This window comes from Heterodontus francisci, unplaced genomic scaffold, assembly GCF_036365525.1.
Source record: "Heterodontus francisci isolate sHetFra1 unplaced genomic scaffold, sHetFra1.hap1 HAP1_SCAFFOLD_705, whole genome shotgun sequence".
In the NCBI taxonomy this organism is placed as follows: domain Eukaryota; kingdom Metazoa; phylum Chordata; class Chondrichthyes; order Heterodontiformes; family Heterodontidae; genus Heterodontus; species Heterodontus francisci.
The window spans coordinates 319,693-339,371 of NW_027142242.1; the positions used below are offsets into that span (position 1 = coordinate 319,693).

At 47.6% G+C, this 19,679-nt stretch overlaps 1 protein-coding gene across 6 annotated transcripts in view; it reads right to left on the reverse strand.

Annotated features, from left to right (window-relative positions):
- Positions 1-1,881: 1,881 nt before the first annotated feature.
- The window catches only part of ncoa1 (nuclear receptor coactivator 1), a 146,951-nt gene continuing 129,153 nt past the window's right edge, over positions 1,882-19,679 (reverse strand). For 5 of the 6 annotated variants that reach the window (XM_068028426.1, XM_068028427.1, XM_068028428.1 and 2 more), the window contains 7 exons: positions 8,867-9,035; positions 7,797-8,099; positions 6,572-6,667; positions 5,838-6,216; positions 4,451-4,625; positions 3,865-4,042; positions 1,882-3,749 (listed from right to left, as the gene is read on the reverse strand). In XM_068028426.1, coding sequence (XP_067884527.1) covers positions 3,582-3,749; positions 3,865-4,042; positions 4,451-4,625; positions 5,838-6,216; positions 6,572-6,667; positions 7,797-8,099; positions 8,867-9,035 — 1,468 coding nt within the window. In that variant the 3' untranslated portion in view covers positions 1,882-3,581. The remainder of the gene's footprint in view (positions 3,750-3,864; positions 4,043-4,450; positions 4,626-5,837; positions 6,217-6,571; positions 6,668-7,796; positions 8,100-8,866; positions 9,036-19,679) is intronic. The other variant, XM_068028429.1, reaches the window with a different exon arrangement.

A 19,679-nucleotide genomic window follows, 5' to 3' on the forward strand; every position in this document is an offset into this window, starting at 1 on the left:
TCTATCACTGTATTGCAATGGTTCAAAGATACAGCTATTAACAGCTAGTAATGCAGAGGCCTGAACTCAATTCTGAGAAGTAAATTCAGATCCTCCATGGCTTGAGAATTTTGAATTCTGCTTTTAAAAAGAAAATCTGGAATAAAGAACTGATATCAGAAAAGGTGATCATGAAGCTGTTGCAGTGCCTTAAAAACCCAACTGTTTCACTAATATCCTGTAAGCAAGAAAACCTATTATCCTTTCCCAGTCAGGTCTATATTTAGGTTTAAGCCCCAGTCAAGATAATTGATTCCCATAATGCAGGCTGGAACACTCGAGTCCCTTCCAACCTGGGGCCCCCTCAACCAATGATCCATTAATACAAAAATGTATAGTCAACTGCATGAATAGGCCTGTAGGTTTATCACAATAATGAAGCAAATCTCGCCACAATGTGTTTTTCATTTAAACTAATACAGCAATTGTATGATGGCTGTCTGAGCTGTGCTGAATTTTACTAAAGTCTCATAGGCTGCCCATGTGTTAATCCGCCCATGCCTTCAATGCAGTATTGAGGGAGTGCAGCATTGTCAGGTGCGGTCCTGCTGCTTGTTCCGGTAAAGATCCTGTCACCATTTCTCAGTGTGTCCTGCCCAACATTCCTCCCTAAACCAACTGAGGATTTACTAGTCATTCACATCCTGACTTTTTGCTGGCATCTTACTATGTACACAATCGCCACCCTCTTCTTTTAGAAGCAAAGGTTGCGAGGAGATTTGAGAGAAATGCTCAAAATCATGAGGGGGGCAGATAGGGAAAAAACTGTTCCCCTCGGCTGAAGGATCCAGAACACCAATTTAAGGTGATTGACAAAAGAAGCAACAGCAACATGAGGGAAAAACTTTTTTTATACATGGAATGGTTAGGATCTGGAAGGCACTGCCTGACAATGCGGTGGCAGCAGTTTCAATCGAGGCCTTCAAACGAGAATTGGACAATTAGCTGAAGAGAAAAATGTTTGCTGGGCTACAGGGAGAAAAGATGGAGTGGGACTGGATGACTTGTTCTTGCAGAGAGCCAGCACACACACAACAGGCCGAATGACCACCTTCTGTGCTGTAACTATTCTATGATTCTCTGATAACAGCTGCAGATTTTCCAATCTATGCTTGTAACTGAAGTCCCTCATCCCTGGAACCATTTGCATAAATCTGTTCTGGCCTTGGAGGGCATGCACTGCAGATTCATCAAAATGATACTGGGGTTGAAAGGGTTAAATAATGAAGAAAGGTTGCAAAGACTTGGCTTGTATCCCTTTGGGTTTAGAAGACTGACAGGTGATCTGATAAAAAAGACAAACTTGCATTTATATAGTGCCTTTCACTACTACCAGTTATCTCAAAGCACATTACAACCAATGAAGTACTTTTTGAAGTGTAATCACTATTGTAATGCAGGGAACATGGCAACCAGTATGCACACAGCAAACTCTCACAAACAGCAATGTGATAGTGACCAGATAATCTGTTTTTATGATGTTGATTGCGGGATAAATATTGGCCAGGGTACTGGGGCTAACTCCCCTGCTCTTCTTCGAAATAGTGCCATGGGATCTTTTACATCCACTCAAGCAGGCAGATGGGGCTTCGGTTTAACATCTCATCCAAAAGATGGCGCCTCTGACTGTGCAGCATTCTTTCAGTACTGCATTGGAGTGCCAGTTTTGATTTTTGTGCTCAAGCCCTAGAGTGGGACTTGAACCTAGAGACTCAGGTGAGAATGCTACCAACTGAGCCACAGCTGATACTTTAAAATTGTAAAAGGATTGTGCTAATCTTTCTCTTTTTCCTTGCGTGAGAAAGAATGTATAAACGAACATCATTCAACACAAGACTCACATACAGTCCACAACCAGACTCACTCTGAGACTTTATTCACAGCTTGGTAATTAAATGTTCAATAAACAGTAAGAATACAAGAGAAGCAAATGTTACTTAAACTCCTATGGCTGGTGTTTGCACAGAGGATTCATTTTAAATACAGCAAAATACATCTTAATAAACTCTCATTATTTGAAGACATTGCTGGGCAGAGAAGCAGGCTTCTTGCACCATTTAGGTATAAAAACTTAAATCCATTTTACCGACCAACAATCCTGGTTTTCCATTCTCTATATACTGAGCGAGATGTCATATTAAATTATCTCTAACTATTTAAAAGGTCTGTGAACAGGAAACATCCCCCCTCAGGAATCTCCCAGGAGAAACACCATACAACTGGAAGAACCAATCAGATTCAGTTACTGCAATTCTCATGCTGTCTGATTGGACTTTTTATTTTTCATTCGTGGGATGTGGGCATCGCTGGAAAGGCCAGCATGCATTGCCCATCCCTAACTGCCCTTGAGAAGGAGTGGTGAGCCACCATCTGGACCATTGCAGTCCATATGGTGCAGGTACACCATATGCTGTTGGGGAGGGAGTTCCAATGACAATGAAGGAACGATGATCTATTTCTAGCTCAGGATGGTGTGTGAATTGGAGATTATGTTAATCACCTGACCTGTGAGGAAGGGTCTAGATAGAAAAGGTGACCCAATTGGTGATGCTCGCTGGGCTCTGCCCCCCCTCCCCCATTTCTCACCCCAACAGGTTTACTGATTCACCAAGGATCATGTAACAACTGGATAAGTGGCCCCCCTTGGGCACCTACCACCCCATTCTCCCGGGACGCTGCTTTACTAAAGGGCACAACCCTCTGAAAGGGCAGGCCTGCTCACTTGAAATACCACTCCAGGAACAGGTACTGCTCATCTCCTCAGAATGCCGAGAGATCTCACGGCACTTGAGGCTACGTCCCTCTGCAAACTGGAGGAAGGAAGGGAAGGTCAGTGTGCTGACTGGCTGAGGACCATCAATGGAACTGTGTTTCCACAACAAAGAAATATTTAAAACAAGACTGCGACATCCCAGAAATATTTACAAAGAAAAATAATCAACTTTGGACTGTAGAATCTTAGATACAATGCCGTGCTTAACACAGCCGGGAGCATTCTCAAAATCTGCAAGACCAAGAACTCTTATCTACAAATACTTAATACCCCACCTGCTGATTATTGCGTCCATTGTTTTCTAGTTTGCTCTTTCTCACCCGTGAATCATACAAAGTCAGGACTATATTACAGTAGAGGGTGGAACGTGGGGCAGTCTCAAGTAAACTACAACTAGGGGCAATGTCAGATGGTTGGCTATATGCTGAAGCTGCTTTTGTTTCTTTAGGTACTGTGCTGTGGACCTGTTTCGCACACATAGTCTGCTCCAATTCTCCAACCTCATGCCTTCCTCGTGCCACAGTGCACATGCGCCTTCATCCTGGTGGTCTATGGCTGCTTAGCCATATTCTTTACCTCCTCTTCCAGCTGAGTGTTGCTAAGCGACTGGTGAGGGCTTCTGTACAGGTTGAGACCGTCCATGCTCCAACAGGAGGCAGAGAGGAAATATGGACCAGTTTTCAATAGTCGTCTGTCACTACTGCAGAACCTATTTACTGTCTGAATCAGCGAGATGTGCAGTTTGCTCTTTCCTCTTCAACTCCATCACTCACTCTGTCAGCAATTGCTGAAGGAGGCTCTTCTGCTGGGCCTGTGGAGTCTGCCCACTGGCCTGGCCTTTCTGAGACCCCATCGGGCCTGGTTGGTTCAAGTAATTGTCCCCACCGACCACATTCACTGTACACTGAACGTCAGCAAACACCTGGACCTGTTGTACCTGTGAGGGGAGGAAGAACATCATAAAGTACCTGGACATGGGGGAATCAGCAGAGGCCAGATGTTGCACACCCAGAAAGGGGGCCATATTCAGGAAACCTAGCTGAACTGCTTACCTGCTCTGGGTGCACTGAACTGATTGAAGGCAGCTGCATAGTCCCCATGTGCATCTGTCCCGACACCTGGTTGAGGTTACTGACAGTGCCAGGACCACTGTCCATTGACACGGTGATACTCATGTTATTGTACATCCCAAGACTGCCTGACTGCTGCTGTCCAGCCTGTGTGTACACACTGGAACACAAGAGAGTCTGTGTCACACATGCAGAGAAATGCACAAAGGCACAGCACAGACAATGTACACTGATCAGTGGGCCAGGGCAGGAGGACAGGGAGCAAGGTGGGTTTCAGTGGGTAGGCAGGGGAGCGAACAGGGGAGGGAGCGGGCAGGCAGGCCGAGGAAAGCAGCAGGGGGCGAATGAGCGAAGGGGGCGGGCAGATGAGTGAGCAAAGTGGGGCGGGCAGGCGAGTGAAGGGAGGGCATGCATTCAAAGGGCAGGTGTGCGAACAAAGGTGGGGGTGGGCATATGAGTGAACAGGGGGCGTGCGGGCGTGCGAGCGAACGTGGGGGTGGGTGTATGAGTGAAGAGGGGACAGGCATGCAAGTGGGGGTGGGCGTGCAAAGCGGGGGAAGGGCATAACCTGCTGTTTCCCAGGGGGTCTCGCTGCCACAACTTTCCTTCTGGTGCCTCATATCCAGGTGTTGCTGGAGCCTGTTGCATCATGGGACTCTGGGCTGGTTGGACCAGTGTGGACAGTGTTGGGCTGCTTGGACTTAGACTAGGAGCCACGGATGGGTCTCCCTGTTGGGGCAGAGCTGGAGAATAATCAGCACTGGTTAGAAATCGTCAGTGTAAAAACTCATCTCACAGAGTAGAAATAAAAGCAAAATACTGCGGATGCTGGAAATCTGAAACAAAAACAAGAAATGCTGGATTCACTCAGCAGGTCTGGCAGCATCTGTGGAAAGAGAAGCAGAGTTAACGTTTCGGGTCAGTGACCCTTCTTCGGAACTGACCCGAAACGTTAACTCTGCTTCTCTTTCCACAGATGCTGCCAGACCTGCTGAGTGAATCCAGCATTTCTTGTTTTTGTCACAGAGTAGAAATCCTGGCTGATATCCCCTCCATCTAACCCAGGGATCAGTGACACCACCTTTTTTTAAATTTTAATTCTTTCATGGGATGTAGGCATTGCTGGCAAGGCCAGCATTTGTTGTCATCCCTTATTGCCCTTGACAACGGAGTCATTACTGGGCCATTTCAAAGGGCAGTTAAGAGTCAACCACATTGCTGTGGATCTGAAGTCACAAAAAGGCCACAGACCAGGTAAGGACTGCAGCTGATAGTTTTGTTGCACTATTACTGAGACTAGCTTTCAATTCCAGATTTTTTATTAATTAATTGAACATATTAACTTATTGAATTTAAATTCTACCAGCTGCTGTAATGGGACTTGAACGTGTGTCCCCAGGGCATTGGCCTGGGCCTCTGCATTACTAGTTCAGTGACATTATCACTACACCATCATCTCCCCTAGGCCACCATCTCAATTGTTGTCCCCTCAGTGCCTGAAGTATTACTGTGAGCTGGGGAAAGTGTGGGATAAAGGCCTGCTCGGGTATGAAATTGAAACCCGACCTTGGGCCCGAGTCCGTTGATTTTTTCCCGTGCCTGACCTGACCCGACTACTGTAATAAAGTTAATTATATCAAACAGGTTATTGTGATCTACCTTGTTCAAATGTTGTGATCCTCTATTCCGGCAGCAGGCTATTCCTGCAGAATCGTGCAGAAGTTCCCTCCCTGAGCAAGGCAGCACCGCGTCCAGCCCAACCCAACTCGAACCCGAGACATGTCGTCGGGTCTGGTCGGGTAGCCATGCTTTAGTGTGGGACACAAATAGAAAACCAGGCCTGAGCCTACGGGACCTAATTACGTCAGTCTGTTAATTCAGAACAATCACCAAACAGCCCGTAGCACTGGCAGTTGTCCGCACAGACCCTCAGGCATAGGGCGCCTGTTCCTTACCTGAGGTTGGGTACTGCAAGATATTCTGCTGGATCTGGGACATCAGACCCATCCTGGGCTGTGGCCCCATATTACCCAGCATCCCTGTGTTCAAGGTCCCCGATCCATGGAGAGAGCTGCATGGGTTTGGCTGCGGGTCGGCACTGGGCACGAGTGGTGTGGATTGGCTGGCGGATGAAGGCGGATTCCCAGAGGTGGTGCTGTAACTGGCTGGGTAGGGGATTTGCAGAAGAGGGGGGCAAGGGAGGCGGGCCCCAGTGTTGGGTGGCACGTGCTGTCTCATCAGTAAGGCACGTTGCTGCATCATCTGCCGCTGTCTGTGCTGATGGCTGATGTATTCACGCTGTCGCTGTGCAACCATTTGAGCATTGAGGGGGCCCTGGAGAGAGAAGGGAGAAACATTACAGAGACCGACCATTCTCAATGGGAGCCATCGCTGCTCACAAACCTCCAACCCCAGTGGATGACCTGGGATTCCACTAACAGTGTTCTCATTGTATCTGGGGAGATCCCCGTGGTATTTCAGTGTTCTGGCATGCACTTCAGCTATTTTTAAGTGTTAGGTACCTGCATGGGGTAATCCATGGGATCTCCAAGTGTGCCAGAGCGTACTGGGGGTACCCCGTGATATTTCCAAGCAGGCTGGAACTTACCTGAGGACACCCCACAGGGATCTCTGAATGTGGTTATGTAGCTGGGGAAAATTCCATGTGATCTTTGTGCTGATTGAGTACCTGGGCAGGAATTTGCTGCATCCCAGCACGCAGTCCAATCCCCATCGAACCGACTCCTCCTAAATGACCCATTGCAGCCTGCCGATTCTGGTGCATCTGCACAGAGAAAGCAGAGTGATCTGTGTAATAATTATAGCAGCCTCAGGGCCCACATGTCAACATTATTCACAAGCTGCCCACAACACAGATGCAGCCTATACTATGCACACACCACATGCAAACTTACCACACTACCCCCACTACACACAACACGCCCATACTGTGCATGCTACACTCGCTGTATACACCACACATACACTGCTCATACTACTGTGATGGAATACTCTCCACTTCCCTGAATGAGTGCAGCTCCAACAACACTCAAGAAACTCAACACCATTCAGGACAAAGCAACCTACTTGACTGGCACCCCATCCACCACCTTCAACATTCACTCCCTTCACCACTGTGCACTGCACAGTGGCAGCAGTGTGTTCGATCGACAAGATGTACTGCAGCAACTCACCAAGGTTCCTTCGACAGCACTTCCAAACTTGTGACCTCTGCCACCTAGAAGGCCAAGGGCAGCAGATGCATGGGAACACCACCACCTGCAAGTTCCCCTCCAAGTTGACACCATTCTGACTTGGAACTATATCACCGTTCCTTCACTGTCGCTGGGTCAAAATCCTGTAACTCTCTTCCTAACAGCACTGTGGGTTATCTACACCCCAAGGACAGCAGCGGTTCAAGAAGGCGGCTGACCACCACCTTCTCAGGGCAATTAGGGATGGGCAATAAATGCTGGCATAGCCAGTCTCGCCCACATCCCATGAACAAATAAAAACTGCCCACACTGCATATACCATGCATACACTGCTCAGACCGGGCACCATATCCACAACCACACCTTTTCACCATGGTCACAATTCCCAGTGCGCCGAATCAGTACCTGATTCATAGACTGTGGGTTAATATGGGGAGAAGGGAGAGGTATATATGGGGAGAGAAGGGTTTATATGGGTGGGGGGAGGAGAGAAGTTATATGGATTGGGGTGTTATACAGAGGGAGTTATAGGTGGTGGGGACTGAGTGGTTCATTCAGGGAGGGAGTTTATAAGGTTTATAAGAGTTTTTTTTAAGAGGACGGTTATACGGTGTGAGGGGAGGTATACAGGGCGGCAGGAGTTTATACTAGGTGGGGGTGGGTGTGAGGGGATTATATTTTGGGGGGGATTACACTGACCTGCTGTCCCTGTAGCTTCTGCTGTAGTTGTAGTCGGAGCTGGTTGGTGACAGTTGGCAATCGGACCAAGCCCTGCCGTGGATGTAGCCCCATGCTGGTGGGGTAAGCCCCTTGGGATGCTAGTTCGCTGGGCACTGGGCTAAACGTGAGCTGCTGCTGCTGGATCAGGGCAGAGGATGAGCTTGGTACATTGCAGGTAGGAGAGCCAGGCAGGTAACCCTGCTGGTAAATCGCAGACTTCGGCTCCATTAACAAGTATGGCTGAGGTAGGGCTCGATTCTGGAGCCGGTCAAGTTCTCCACTCTGCATCAGATGGAGCAAGAGAGAGGGAGTGAAAAACAATGAAGGACATATGCAAGAGGCTGGCAGAGGCTCTGATCTTTCTGCTGGGTAATGGAGCACTTTCCATCTAATGTTCCCAGAGCAATTAAAGGTGTTTAGATAGAGAGTAAAGCTCCCTCTACACTCCCCATCAAACACTCCCAGGACAGATACAGCACGGAGTTAGATACACAGTAAAGCTCCCTCTACACTCCCTATCAAACAGTCCCAGGACAGGTACAGCACGGGGGTTAGATACAGAGTAAAGCTCCCTCTACACTCCCCATCAAACACTCCCATGGCAAGTACAGCATGGAGTTAGATACAGAGTAAAGCTCCATCCACACTGTCCCCATTAAACACTCCCAGAGCAGGTAAAGCACGGGGTTAGATACAGAGTAAAGCTCCCTCTACACTCCCCATCAAACACTCCCAGGGCAGGGACAGCACAGGGTTAGATACAGTAATGTTCCTTAATGTACATTTTGTAAAACCTCTGATGTGTCCCAGATTATAGCCCAGTCAGTACAGTTGGCACTTCTCACCCCTGCCATGCGGTGGCTGTGCTGTGAGACAGCCAGTGTGCTGTAGGCCAAATGACTGAAGTTGTGCATTTGTGAGGCTGTTGTAGTTCGCACTGTACACAGAAACCAGCAACAAACCATCCTGTGGCACTTAGATGGAGCTGTCGTGTTGAGAGACCGTGTGTGCTCAGTATTTCCTGTTATCCACTTCAGCTGCTGACTTGCCTGGATGAGTTTGTCGATTCCAAGAGCCTTGTCGATTTCCACGAGCTCCACCTCATCTTTGGCACTGAGGAAGGACACAAGCTGATCGAGGAGTGCCTTCTCATCATTCCGTCCCTCGGTGCTTGTCGGAGGGCACAACAGCTCATCCATCTGGGAGCTGAAGCAGGACCTGAGAAAGCAGCAGGGATGCCTGTCAGTGCTATTGCACAACAATATGCAGCACAACTGGACAAAGGGGCTGCAGGGAGTGGTCAGCAGGGCATTGCCCAACACTGCAGGCAGATACAGCACTCACACTGCTCCAGTTTCACAGAGCTGGGGAAGGCAGTGGCACAGTGGTATTGTCACTAAAATAATAAGCCAAAAGGCCAGGCTAATCCTTTGAGGGCATGGGTTTGAATCCCACCACAGCAAACGGTGAAATTTAAATTCAATTAATAAATCTGGAATTTAAAAAAAGTTAGTCAAATAGTGACCATAAAACCATTGTCAAATCCATCTGGTTCACTAATGTCCCTTAGAGAAGGCAATCCGCTGGCCTTGTCTGGCCGACATATGACTCCAGACCCACAGACTCTAAAATGGCCTAGCAAGCCACTCAGTTCAAGGGCAATTAGGGATGGGCAATAAATGCTGGCCTACCCAGTAACACCCACATCCCATGAACAAATTAGAAAAAATACCTTTAGAACCATAGAAAAATTACAGCACAGCAGCAGGCCATTCAGCCTGTCGTGTCCATGCCAGCTGAAAAAAATAGCCGCCCAATCTAATCCCATCTTCCAGCACCTGGTCCGTAGCCTTGCAGGTTACAGCACTTCAGGTGCATGTCCAGGTACCTTTTAAAAGAATTGAGGGTTTCTGCCTCCGCCACCATTCCTGGCAGTGAATTCCAGTCACCCACCACCCTCTGGGTGAAAAAGTTTTTCCTCATGAGCTCTCTAATCCTTCTACCAATCATCTTAAATTTGTGCCCCCTGGTAATTGATCTCTCCGCTAGGGGAAACAGGTCTTTTCTGTCTACTCGATCTAGGCCCTCATAATTTTGTACAGCTCAATTAAGTCACCCCTCAGCCTCCTCTGTTCTAAGGAAAACAAACCTAGCCTATCCAATCTTTCCTCACAGCTGCAACTTTCTTGTAAATCTCCTCCGTACACTCTCCGGCGCATGTCCTTCCTGTAATGTGGTGACCAGAACTGCACACAATACTCCAACTGTGGCCGAACCAGCATTTTATACAGTTCCAGCATTACATCCCTGCTTTTGTATTCGATAAAAATAACAAAGAACAGTACAGCACAGGAACAGGCCATTCGGCCCTCCAAGCCTGCGCCGATCTTGATGCCTGCCTAAACTAAAACCTTCTGCACTTCCGGGGACCGTTGCCCTCTATTCCCTTCCTGTTCACAGTGGCGCAGTGGTTAGCACTGCAGCCTCACAGCTGCAGGGACCCGGGTTCGATTCTGGATACTGCCTGTGTGGAGTTTGCAAGTTCTCCCTGTGTCTGCGTGGGTTTTCTCCGGGTGCTCCGGTTTCCTCCCACAAGCCAAAAGACTTGCAGGTTGGTAGGTAAATTGGCCATTACAAATTGTCACTAGTATAGGTAGGTGGTAGGGAAATATAGGGACAGGTGGGGATGTTTGGTAGGAATATGGGATTAGTGTAGGATTAGTATAAATGGGTGGTTGATGGTCGGCACAGACTCGGTGGGCCGAAGGGCCTGTTTCAGTGCTGTATCTCTAATCTAATCTATTCATGTATTTGTCAAGATGTCTCTTAAACGTCGCTATCGTACCTGCTTCCACCACCTCCCCCGGCAGCAAGTTCCAAGCACTCACCACCCTCTGTGTAAAAAACTTGCCTCGCACATCCCCTCTAAACTTTGCCCCTCGCACCTTAAACCTAAGTCCCCTAGTAACTGACTCTTACACTCTGGGAAAAAGCTTCTGACTATCCACTCTGTCCATGCCGCTTATAACTTTGTAAACCTCTATCATGTTGCCCCTCCACCTCCGTCATTCCAGTGAAAACGATCCGGGTTTATCCAACCTCTCCTCATAGCTAATGCCCTCCAGACCAGGCAACATCCTGGTAAACCTCCTCTCTACCCTCTCCAAAGCCTCCACGTCCTTCTGGTAGTGTGGTGACCAGAATTGCACGCAATATTCTAAGTGTGGCCTAACTAAGGTTCTGTACAGCTGCAACATGACTTGCCAATTTTTATACTCTATGCCCTGACCGATGAAGGCAAGCATGCCGTATGCCTTCTTGACTACCTTATCCACCTGCGTTGCCACTTTCAGTGACCTGTGGACCTGTACGCCCAGATCTTTCTGCCTGTCAATACTCCTAAGGGTTCTGCCATTTATTGTATACTTCCCACCTGTATTAGACCTTCCAAAATGCATTACCTCACATTTGTCCGAATTAAACTCCATCTGCCATTTCTCCGCCCAAGTCTCCAACCGATCTATATCCTGCTGTATCCTCTGACAATCCTCATCACTATCCGCAACTCCACCAACTTTTGTGTCATCCGCAAACTGACTAATTAGACCAGCTACATATTCCTCCAAATCATTTATATATACTACAAACAGCAAAGGTCCCAGCACTGATCCCTGCGGAACACCACTAGTCAAATCCCTCCATTCGCTGCCACCCTCTGTCTTCTATGACCGAGCCAGTTCTGCATCCATCTTGCCAGTTCACCTCTGATCCTGTGTGACTTCACCTTTTGTACCAGTCTGCCATAAGGGATCTTGTCAAAGGCTTTACTGAAGTCCATGCAGACAACATCCACTGCCCTTCCTTCATCAATTATCTTCGTCACTTCCTCAAAAAACTCTATCAAGTTAGTGAGACACGACCTCCCCTTCACAAAACCATGCTGTCTCTCGCTAATAAGTCCATTTGTTTCCAAATGGGAGTAAATCCTGTCCCGAAGAATCCTCTCTAATAATTTCCCTACCACTGACGTAAGGCTCACCAGCCTGTAATTGCCTGGATTATCCCTGCTACCCTTCTTAAACAAAGGAACAACATTGGCTATTCTCCAGTCCTCTGGGACCTCACCTGTAGCCAATGAGGATACAAAGATTTCTGTCAAGGCCCCAGCAATTTCCTCCCTTGCCTCCCTCAGTATTCTGGGGTAGATCCCATCAGGCCCTGGGGACTTATCTACCTTAATGTTTTTCAGGACACCCAGCACCTCCTTCTTTTTGATATCGACATGACCTAGACTATCTACACACCCTTCCCTAGACTCATCATCCACCATCTCTTTGGTGAATACTGATGCCAAGTGTTCATTTAGTACCTCACCCATTTCCTCTGGCTCCACGCATAGATTCCCTCCTCTGTCCTTGAGTGGGCCAACCCTTTCCCTGGCTACCCTCTTGCTCTTTATATACGTATAAAAAGCCTTGGGATTCTCCTTAATCCTGTTTGCCAATGACTTTTCATGACCCCTTTTAGCCCTCCTGACTCCTTGCTAAAGTTCCTTCCTACTTTCTTTATATTCCTCAAGGGCTTTGTCTGTTCCTAGCCTTCTAGCCCTTACAAATACTTCCTTTTCCTTTTTGACTAGGCTCACAATATCCCTCGTTATCCAAGGTTCCCGAAACTTGCCAAACTTATCCTTCATCCTCACAGGAACATGCCGGTCCTGGATTCTAATCAACTGACGTTTGAAATACTCCCACATGTCAGATGTTGATTTACCCTCAAACAGCCGCCCCCAATCTAAATTCTTCACTTCCTGCCTAATATTGTTATAATTAGCCTTCCCCCAATTTAGCACCTTCACCCGAGGACTACTCTTATCCTTATCCACAAGTACCTTAAAACTTACGGAATTATGGTCACTGTTCCTGAAATGCTCCCCTACTGAAACTTCGACCACCTGGCTGGGCTCATTCCCCAATACCAGGTCCAGTACGGCCCCTTCCCCAGTTGGACTATCTACATATTGTTTCAAGAAGCCCTCCTGGATGCTCCTTACAAATTCTGCCCCATCCAAGCCCCTAGCACTAAATGAGTCCCAGTCAATATAGGGGAAGTTAAAATCACCCACCACTACAACCCTGTTGCTTTTACATCTTTCCAAAATCTGTCCACATATCTGCTCCTCTATCTCCTGCTGGCTGTTGGGAGGCCTATAGTAAACCCCCAACATCGTGACTGCACCCTTCCTATTCCTGAGCTCTACCCATATTGCCTTGCTGCATGAGCCCTCCGAGGTGTCCTCCCGCAGTACAGCTGTGATATTCTCCTTAACCAGTAATGCAACTCCCCCACCCCTTTTACATCCCTCTCTATCCTGCCTGAAGCATCTAAATCCCGGAACGTTTAGCTGCCAATCCTGTCCTTCCCTCAACCAAGTCTCTGTAAAGGCAACAACATCATAGTTCCAAGTTCTAATACAAGCTCTAAGTTCATCTGCCTTACCTGTTATACTTCTCACATTGAAACAAATGCACTTCAGACCACCAGTCCCGCTGTGCTCAGCAACATTTTCCTGCCTGCTCTTCCTCTCGGTCTTACTGGCCTTATTCACTAGTTCCCCCTCAGTTATTTCACCTGCTGACCTACTGCTCTGGTTCTCACCCCCCTGCCGCATTAGTTTAAACCCTCCCGAGTGACACTAGCAAACCTCGCAGCCAGGATATTTGTGCCCCTCCAGTTTAGATGCAACCCGTCCTTCTTGTACAGGTCCCACCTGTCCCTGAAGAGATCCCAATGATCCAGATATCTGAAACCCTCCCTCCTACACCAGCTGTTTAGCCATGGGTTTAGCTGCACTATCTTCCTATTTCTAGCCTCACTGGCACGTGACACAGGGAGTAATACCGAGATTACAACCCTAGAGGTCCTGTTTTTTAACTTACTACCTAACTCCCCTTGCAGGACCTCGTCACTCTTCCTGCCTATTTCGTTACTACCAATGTGTACCACAACCTCTGGCTGTTCACCCACCTCCTTCAGAATGCCCCCTGTCCGTTCAGAGACATCCTTGATCCTGGCACCAGGGAGGCAACATACCTTCCTGGCGTCTCTTTCAAGTCCACAGAAGCGCCTATCTGTGCCCCTGACTATAGAGTTCCCTATAACTATTGCTCTTCTGCGCTTTGTCCCTCCCTGCTGAACAACAGTACCAGCCGTGGTGCCACTGCTCTGGCTGCTGTTGTTTTCCATTGATAGGACATCCCCCCAACAGTATCCAAAACGGTATACTTGTTACAGAGGGGGATAACCACAGGGCTGTACTGACTGCCTGCCCCTTCTAGCGCTCACCCATCTATCTGCCTGCACCTTGGGTGTAACCACATCGCTAAAACTTCTGTCTATGATGCTTTCCGCCACCTGCATGTTCCTAAGTGCATCCAACTGCTGCTCCAACCGTTCCATGTGGTCTGTGAGGAGCTGCAATTGGGTACACTTCCTGCAGATGTAGCTGTCTGGAACGCTGGAAGCATCACGGACCTCCCACATCTCACAGGTGAAGCACTTCACCCCTCTAACTGACATTTCTAGCACTAATTAATAAATTAATTTTAAATACTTATTAAATTCTTACTAAATTAAATCACAATTAACTATATGTTCCCTGGCGCTAGATGTCTGCTATAAATATTAAACGCTAAATACAGTAATCTCCTCCCTCTGGTTTAGTTACTCCTCTACTTATTAATTAATTAGTTAATTAGGGTTAATTAGTTTATCAATGGTTTATTTTCAAATTCAGTGCAGGTTCACTCCCAGCCAATCAGGTCGCAGGTTCACTCCCAGCCAATCAGGTCACAGCTTTCCTGTGATGTCACTTTTTCAGGGGTTTTTTCACCCGAGGTAAGTTACTCGATATACTCACCGCTCCGGTACTCCGCCCTCCGAGTCTTCTCCCTGGAACCTTGGCCAATAAAGGAAAGCATTCCATATGCATTCTTCACAATTTTATCTACCTGTCCTGCCACCTTTAGGGACCTGTGGACATGCACTCCAAGATCTCTCACTTCTTCTACCCCTCTCAATATCCTCCAGTTTATTGTATATTCCCTCACTTTATTTGCCCTCCTCAAGTGCATTACCTCACAATTCTCTGGATTGAATTCCATTTGCCACTTTTCCACCCACTCAACCAAACCATTGATATCTTTCTGGAGTCTACAGCTATCCTCTTCACTATTAACTACACGACCAATTTTTGTGTCATCAGCAAATTTCCCAATCATGCCTCCCACATTTAAGTCCAAATCATTAATATTTACCACAAACAGCAAGGGACCCAACACTGAGCCCTGTGGAACACCACTGGAAACAGCTTTCCATTCACAAAAACATCTGTCGACTACTACCCTTTGTTTCCTGTCACTGAGCCAATTCTGGATCCAACCTGCCACATTCCCCTGTATCCCATTGGCTTTCATTTTGCTGGCCAGTCTGCTATGTGGGACCTTGTCAAATGCCTTACTAAAACCCATGTAGACCTCATCCACTGCACTACCCTGATCAATCCTTCTTGTTACTTCCTCAAAAAATTCAATTAAGTTAGTAAGACATGACCTTCCCTTAACAAATTCATGCTGACAATCAATGATTAATCCGTGCCTTTCTAAGTGGCATTTTATCCTGTCCCCCAGAATTGATTCTAATAATTTACCCACCACCGAGGTCAGACTGACCGGCCTATAATTATTTGGCCTATCCCTCGCACCCTTTTTAAACAATGGCACAAGGTTCGCAGACCTATAATCCTCTGGCACTTCGCCCGCATCCAGTGATGATTTGAAGATGATCCTCAGCGCATCCACTACTTCCTCCCTGGCTTCCTTTAACAACCTGGGATGCAATCCATCCGGCCCTGATGATTTATCCACTTGCAAGGATATCTGACCCTCTCGCATCTCCTCTCTCATTATGCTAAACGTATCAAATATTTCACACTCCTCCCCTTTCACTACAATGTCTGCATTATCCCTCTCCTTTGTGAAGACAGAGGCAAAAGACTCACCACATCATCTGCATCCATGTGTAAGTGCCCTTGTACATCTCTAATAGGCCCTACCCTTTCCTTAAATTGGTGGTATAGTGGACAGTGAAGAAGGTTGTCTAAGGTTACATCAGGATATAGATCAACTGGGAAAGTGGGCAAGGGATTGGCAAATGGAATTTAACGCAGACAAGTGCGAAGTGATGCACCAAAACCTGGGAGGAGCGAGTAGCCAAGGTACAACAAAAGTTGAGCATGTGCGGGCAGCGATCTCTCTCCATTGTGGGTAAGAACCTGATCATCAGGTGTGAGGCACTCACGTTGTTGCTGTATGTGGCACAGGTCTGGCCCATACCCCACTCCTGTGCTGTGGCGATCACCCAAGCCATTTTCCACTTCATCTGGGGATCTAAAATGGACTGGGTCCGGAGGGACACGATGTTCAAACCTCTGGATAAGGGCGGGAAAAATGTACCCAACGTGGCCCTAATCCTGATGACCACCTTCGTGTGCGGCTGCATCAAGCTGTGTGTAGACCTCCAGTACGCAAACTCCAAGTGTCACTACGTGCTGAGGTTCTATCTGTCCCCGGTGTTGTGGAGGATGGGCCTGGTCACATTGCCGCGGAACGCTCCATGCAGTTGGACCGTGCCGTCCCACCTATCCTTCGTGGAGCAGTTTCTGCGGGAAAACACCTTTGACCACCGATCCATCAGGCAGTGGTCTGCACGGAATGTCCTTAAGGCCCTACGGGAAAAGGAGACGGTGGATCCTGTCGGATGGTTCCCCGAGCAGACCTCCAAAGTCATTTGGCGGAATGCCTCATCACCAGAACTTTCAAACAAGCACCAAGATGTAGCTTGGCTGGAGGTGAGAAGAGCCCTCCCCGTCAGATCCTTCCTGCACGCCTGAAGTCTCGCCCCCTCCACGCAATGCCCCCACGGTGGCTGTGGTGGGGAAGAGACGGTTGCCCACCTCCTCCTGGAATGTGTCTTTGCAAAGCAGGTGTGGAAAGAGATGCAGTGGTTTTTGTCGAGGTTCATCCCAAGCAGCTCTGTAACACAGGAGCCTGTGCTCTACGGGCTGTTCCCAGGGACGCACACTGAGACAAACATCAACTGCTGCTGGAGGACCATCAATTCAGTGAAAGATGCCCTTTGGTCTGCCCGAAACTTGCTGGTCTTCCAGCGCAAAGAGTTGTCCACGACCGAATGTTGCAGAATGGCACATTCCAAGGTCCAGGACTATGTGCTGAGGGACGCACTAAAGCTTGGGGCAGCCACAGCAAAGGCTCAATGGGGAAAGACCACAGTGTAAGGTCACCTCACCGAGCTGAACTGAGGGGCTGGATCCATGGGAAACACCTCGAACTGTATCGGGAAAATTTTCATTTGCTGTAAAATGTAAAAATGTAATTGGCATGACAAATGTGAAATGGAAGGGTTGTGAGGCAACTCATGATTGTAATGAAGCAAACAGACCTCCTTTGCACTGTTTGTATTTTTTGACTTGGTGCTGTTTGAAACTGGTAATGTAATTTTTAAAGTTTTTTATGAATAAAGTATATTTTGGAAAAAAAAAGTGCGAAGTGATGCATTTTGGGAAGTTAAACCAGGACAGGACATATACAGTGAATGGCAGGGCCCTGGGGAGTGTTGTTGAGCAGAAAGACCTTGAGGTGCAAGTACATAGTTCCCTGAAAGTGGCAACACAGGTAGATAGGGTGGTGAAGAAGGCGTATGGCATGCTTGCCTTCATCGGCCGAGGCATTGAGTATAACGTTGGTTAGGCCGCACTTGGAGTACTGTGTGCAGTTCTGGTCGCCGCACTACAGGAAAGATGTAATTAAGGTAGAGCGGGTGCAGAAAAGATTCACAAGGATGTTGCCTAGTTTGGAGGGCTTGAGTTATAAAGAGTGATTGGATAGGCTGGGTCTGCTTTCCCTGGAGCGAAGGAAGCTGAAAGGGGACATGATAGAGGTATATAAAATTATGAGATGCATAGATAGGGTAGATCGCCAGAGTCTGTTTCCCATGGTATGGGTGACTAAAACTAGAGGGCATAGATTTAAGGTGAGAGGGAGGAGGTTTAAAGGGGATCAAAGGGGTAAATTTTTCACACATGAGCTGGAATGAGCTGCCAGAGGAGGTGGTGGAGGCAGGAACAGTAGCAATATTTAAGAGGCATCTGGACAGGTACTTGAATGAGAAAGGCATAGAGGGATATGGAGGCAGGCAGGTGGGATTAGTATAGATAGGCATTATGGTCGGCATGGACGCGGTGGGCCGAAGGGCCTGTTTCTATGCTGTACGACTCTATGACTCTTAGTTATCCTCTTGCTCTTAATGTACTGATAAAACATCTTTGGGTTTTCCTTGATTTTACCTGCCAATAATTTTTCATGTACTCTCTTTGCTTTTCTAATTTCCTTTTTTCCTTCACCCCTGCACTTTCTATACTCCTCTAGGCTTTCTAAAGTATTAAGATTTTTGTGATCGCCATAAGCTTTCTTTTTCTGCTTCAACATCCCCTATAATCCCCTAGATAACCAGGGGGCTCTAGATTTGGCAGTACCACCCTTTATCTTTGTGGGTACATGCCTACACTGTGCCTGTTGAATCTCGCTTTTGAATGCCTCCCACTGGTTTGCCACTGATTTTCCTTCAAGTAGCTGTATCCAGTCCACTTTCGCCAGATCACCTCTCAGTGTCGTAAAATTTGCCTTCCCTCAATTTAGAACTTTAACTCCTGTCTTATCTTTGTCCTTTTCCATGATTATGCTAAAACTAATTGTCTTATGATTGCTAACTCCAAAATGGTCACCCACTGCTATTTCATCCACTTGCCCAGCTTCATTACCTAAATCTAGAATTGTGTCCCCTCTCGTTGGGCTTGTTACATGCTAGCTCAAAAGATTCTCTTGAATGCAGTTGAAGAATTTTGTCCCCTCTGTGCCCTTCACATTGTTTGTATCCCAGTTGATATTGGGGTAGTTGAAATTCCCAACTATTATTGCCCTATAGTTTTTGCCCTCAGATGTTGGCCTACATATTTGTTCTTCTATCTCCCTCTCACTATTTGAGGGTCTATAGTACATGCCTAGTAGTGTGGCTGCCCTCTTTTTATTTCTGAGCTCCACCCATATGGCCTCATTTGATGATTCATTTAGCATATCATCCCTCCTTACAGCTGTTATCTATATCCCTTTGTAGCCTCCTTATGTATTCAAGGATATAGACAAGCTGGTGGAATGGGTGGACAAGTGGCAGATGAAATTTAATGCAGTAAAGTGTGAAGTGGCTTATCTTGGTATGAAGCTCAAGCAGAGGCACTATAAAATAAAGGGTACAATTCTAAAGCGGGTGCAGGAGCAGAGGGACCTGGGGTTCTATGTGCACAAATCATTGAAGGTTGCAGGGTAGTTGAGAAAGCGGTTAATAAAACATACAGGATCCTGGGCTTTATAAACAGGGGCATAGAGTACAAGAACAAAGAAGTTATGCAAAACCTTGAGGCCCTCACTTACCTGGAGCGGCAGCTGGCGGACCTGGGAGAAGGCTGATCTGGAGCGGGACCTGAAAAAGAGAGCGTGGGGCTCGAGGCCCTCACTTACCTGGTGACCAGAGAGGTGGCTGGCGGACCTGGGAGAAGGCTGATCTGGAGCGGGACCTGAAAAAGAGAGCGCGGGGCTCGAGGCCCTCACCTACTTGGAGACCGGAGAGGCGGCTGGCTCTCTCTCTCTCTCTCTGTGCCGACACGCGCTGAGATTCGAAAGCGGGGGGCGGGGGGGAACTTACAGTGACATCACGGGAATCTGCAAGGTG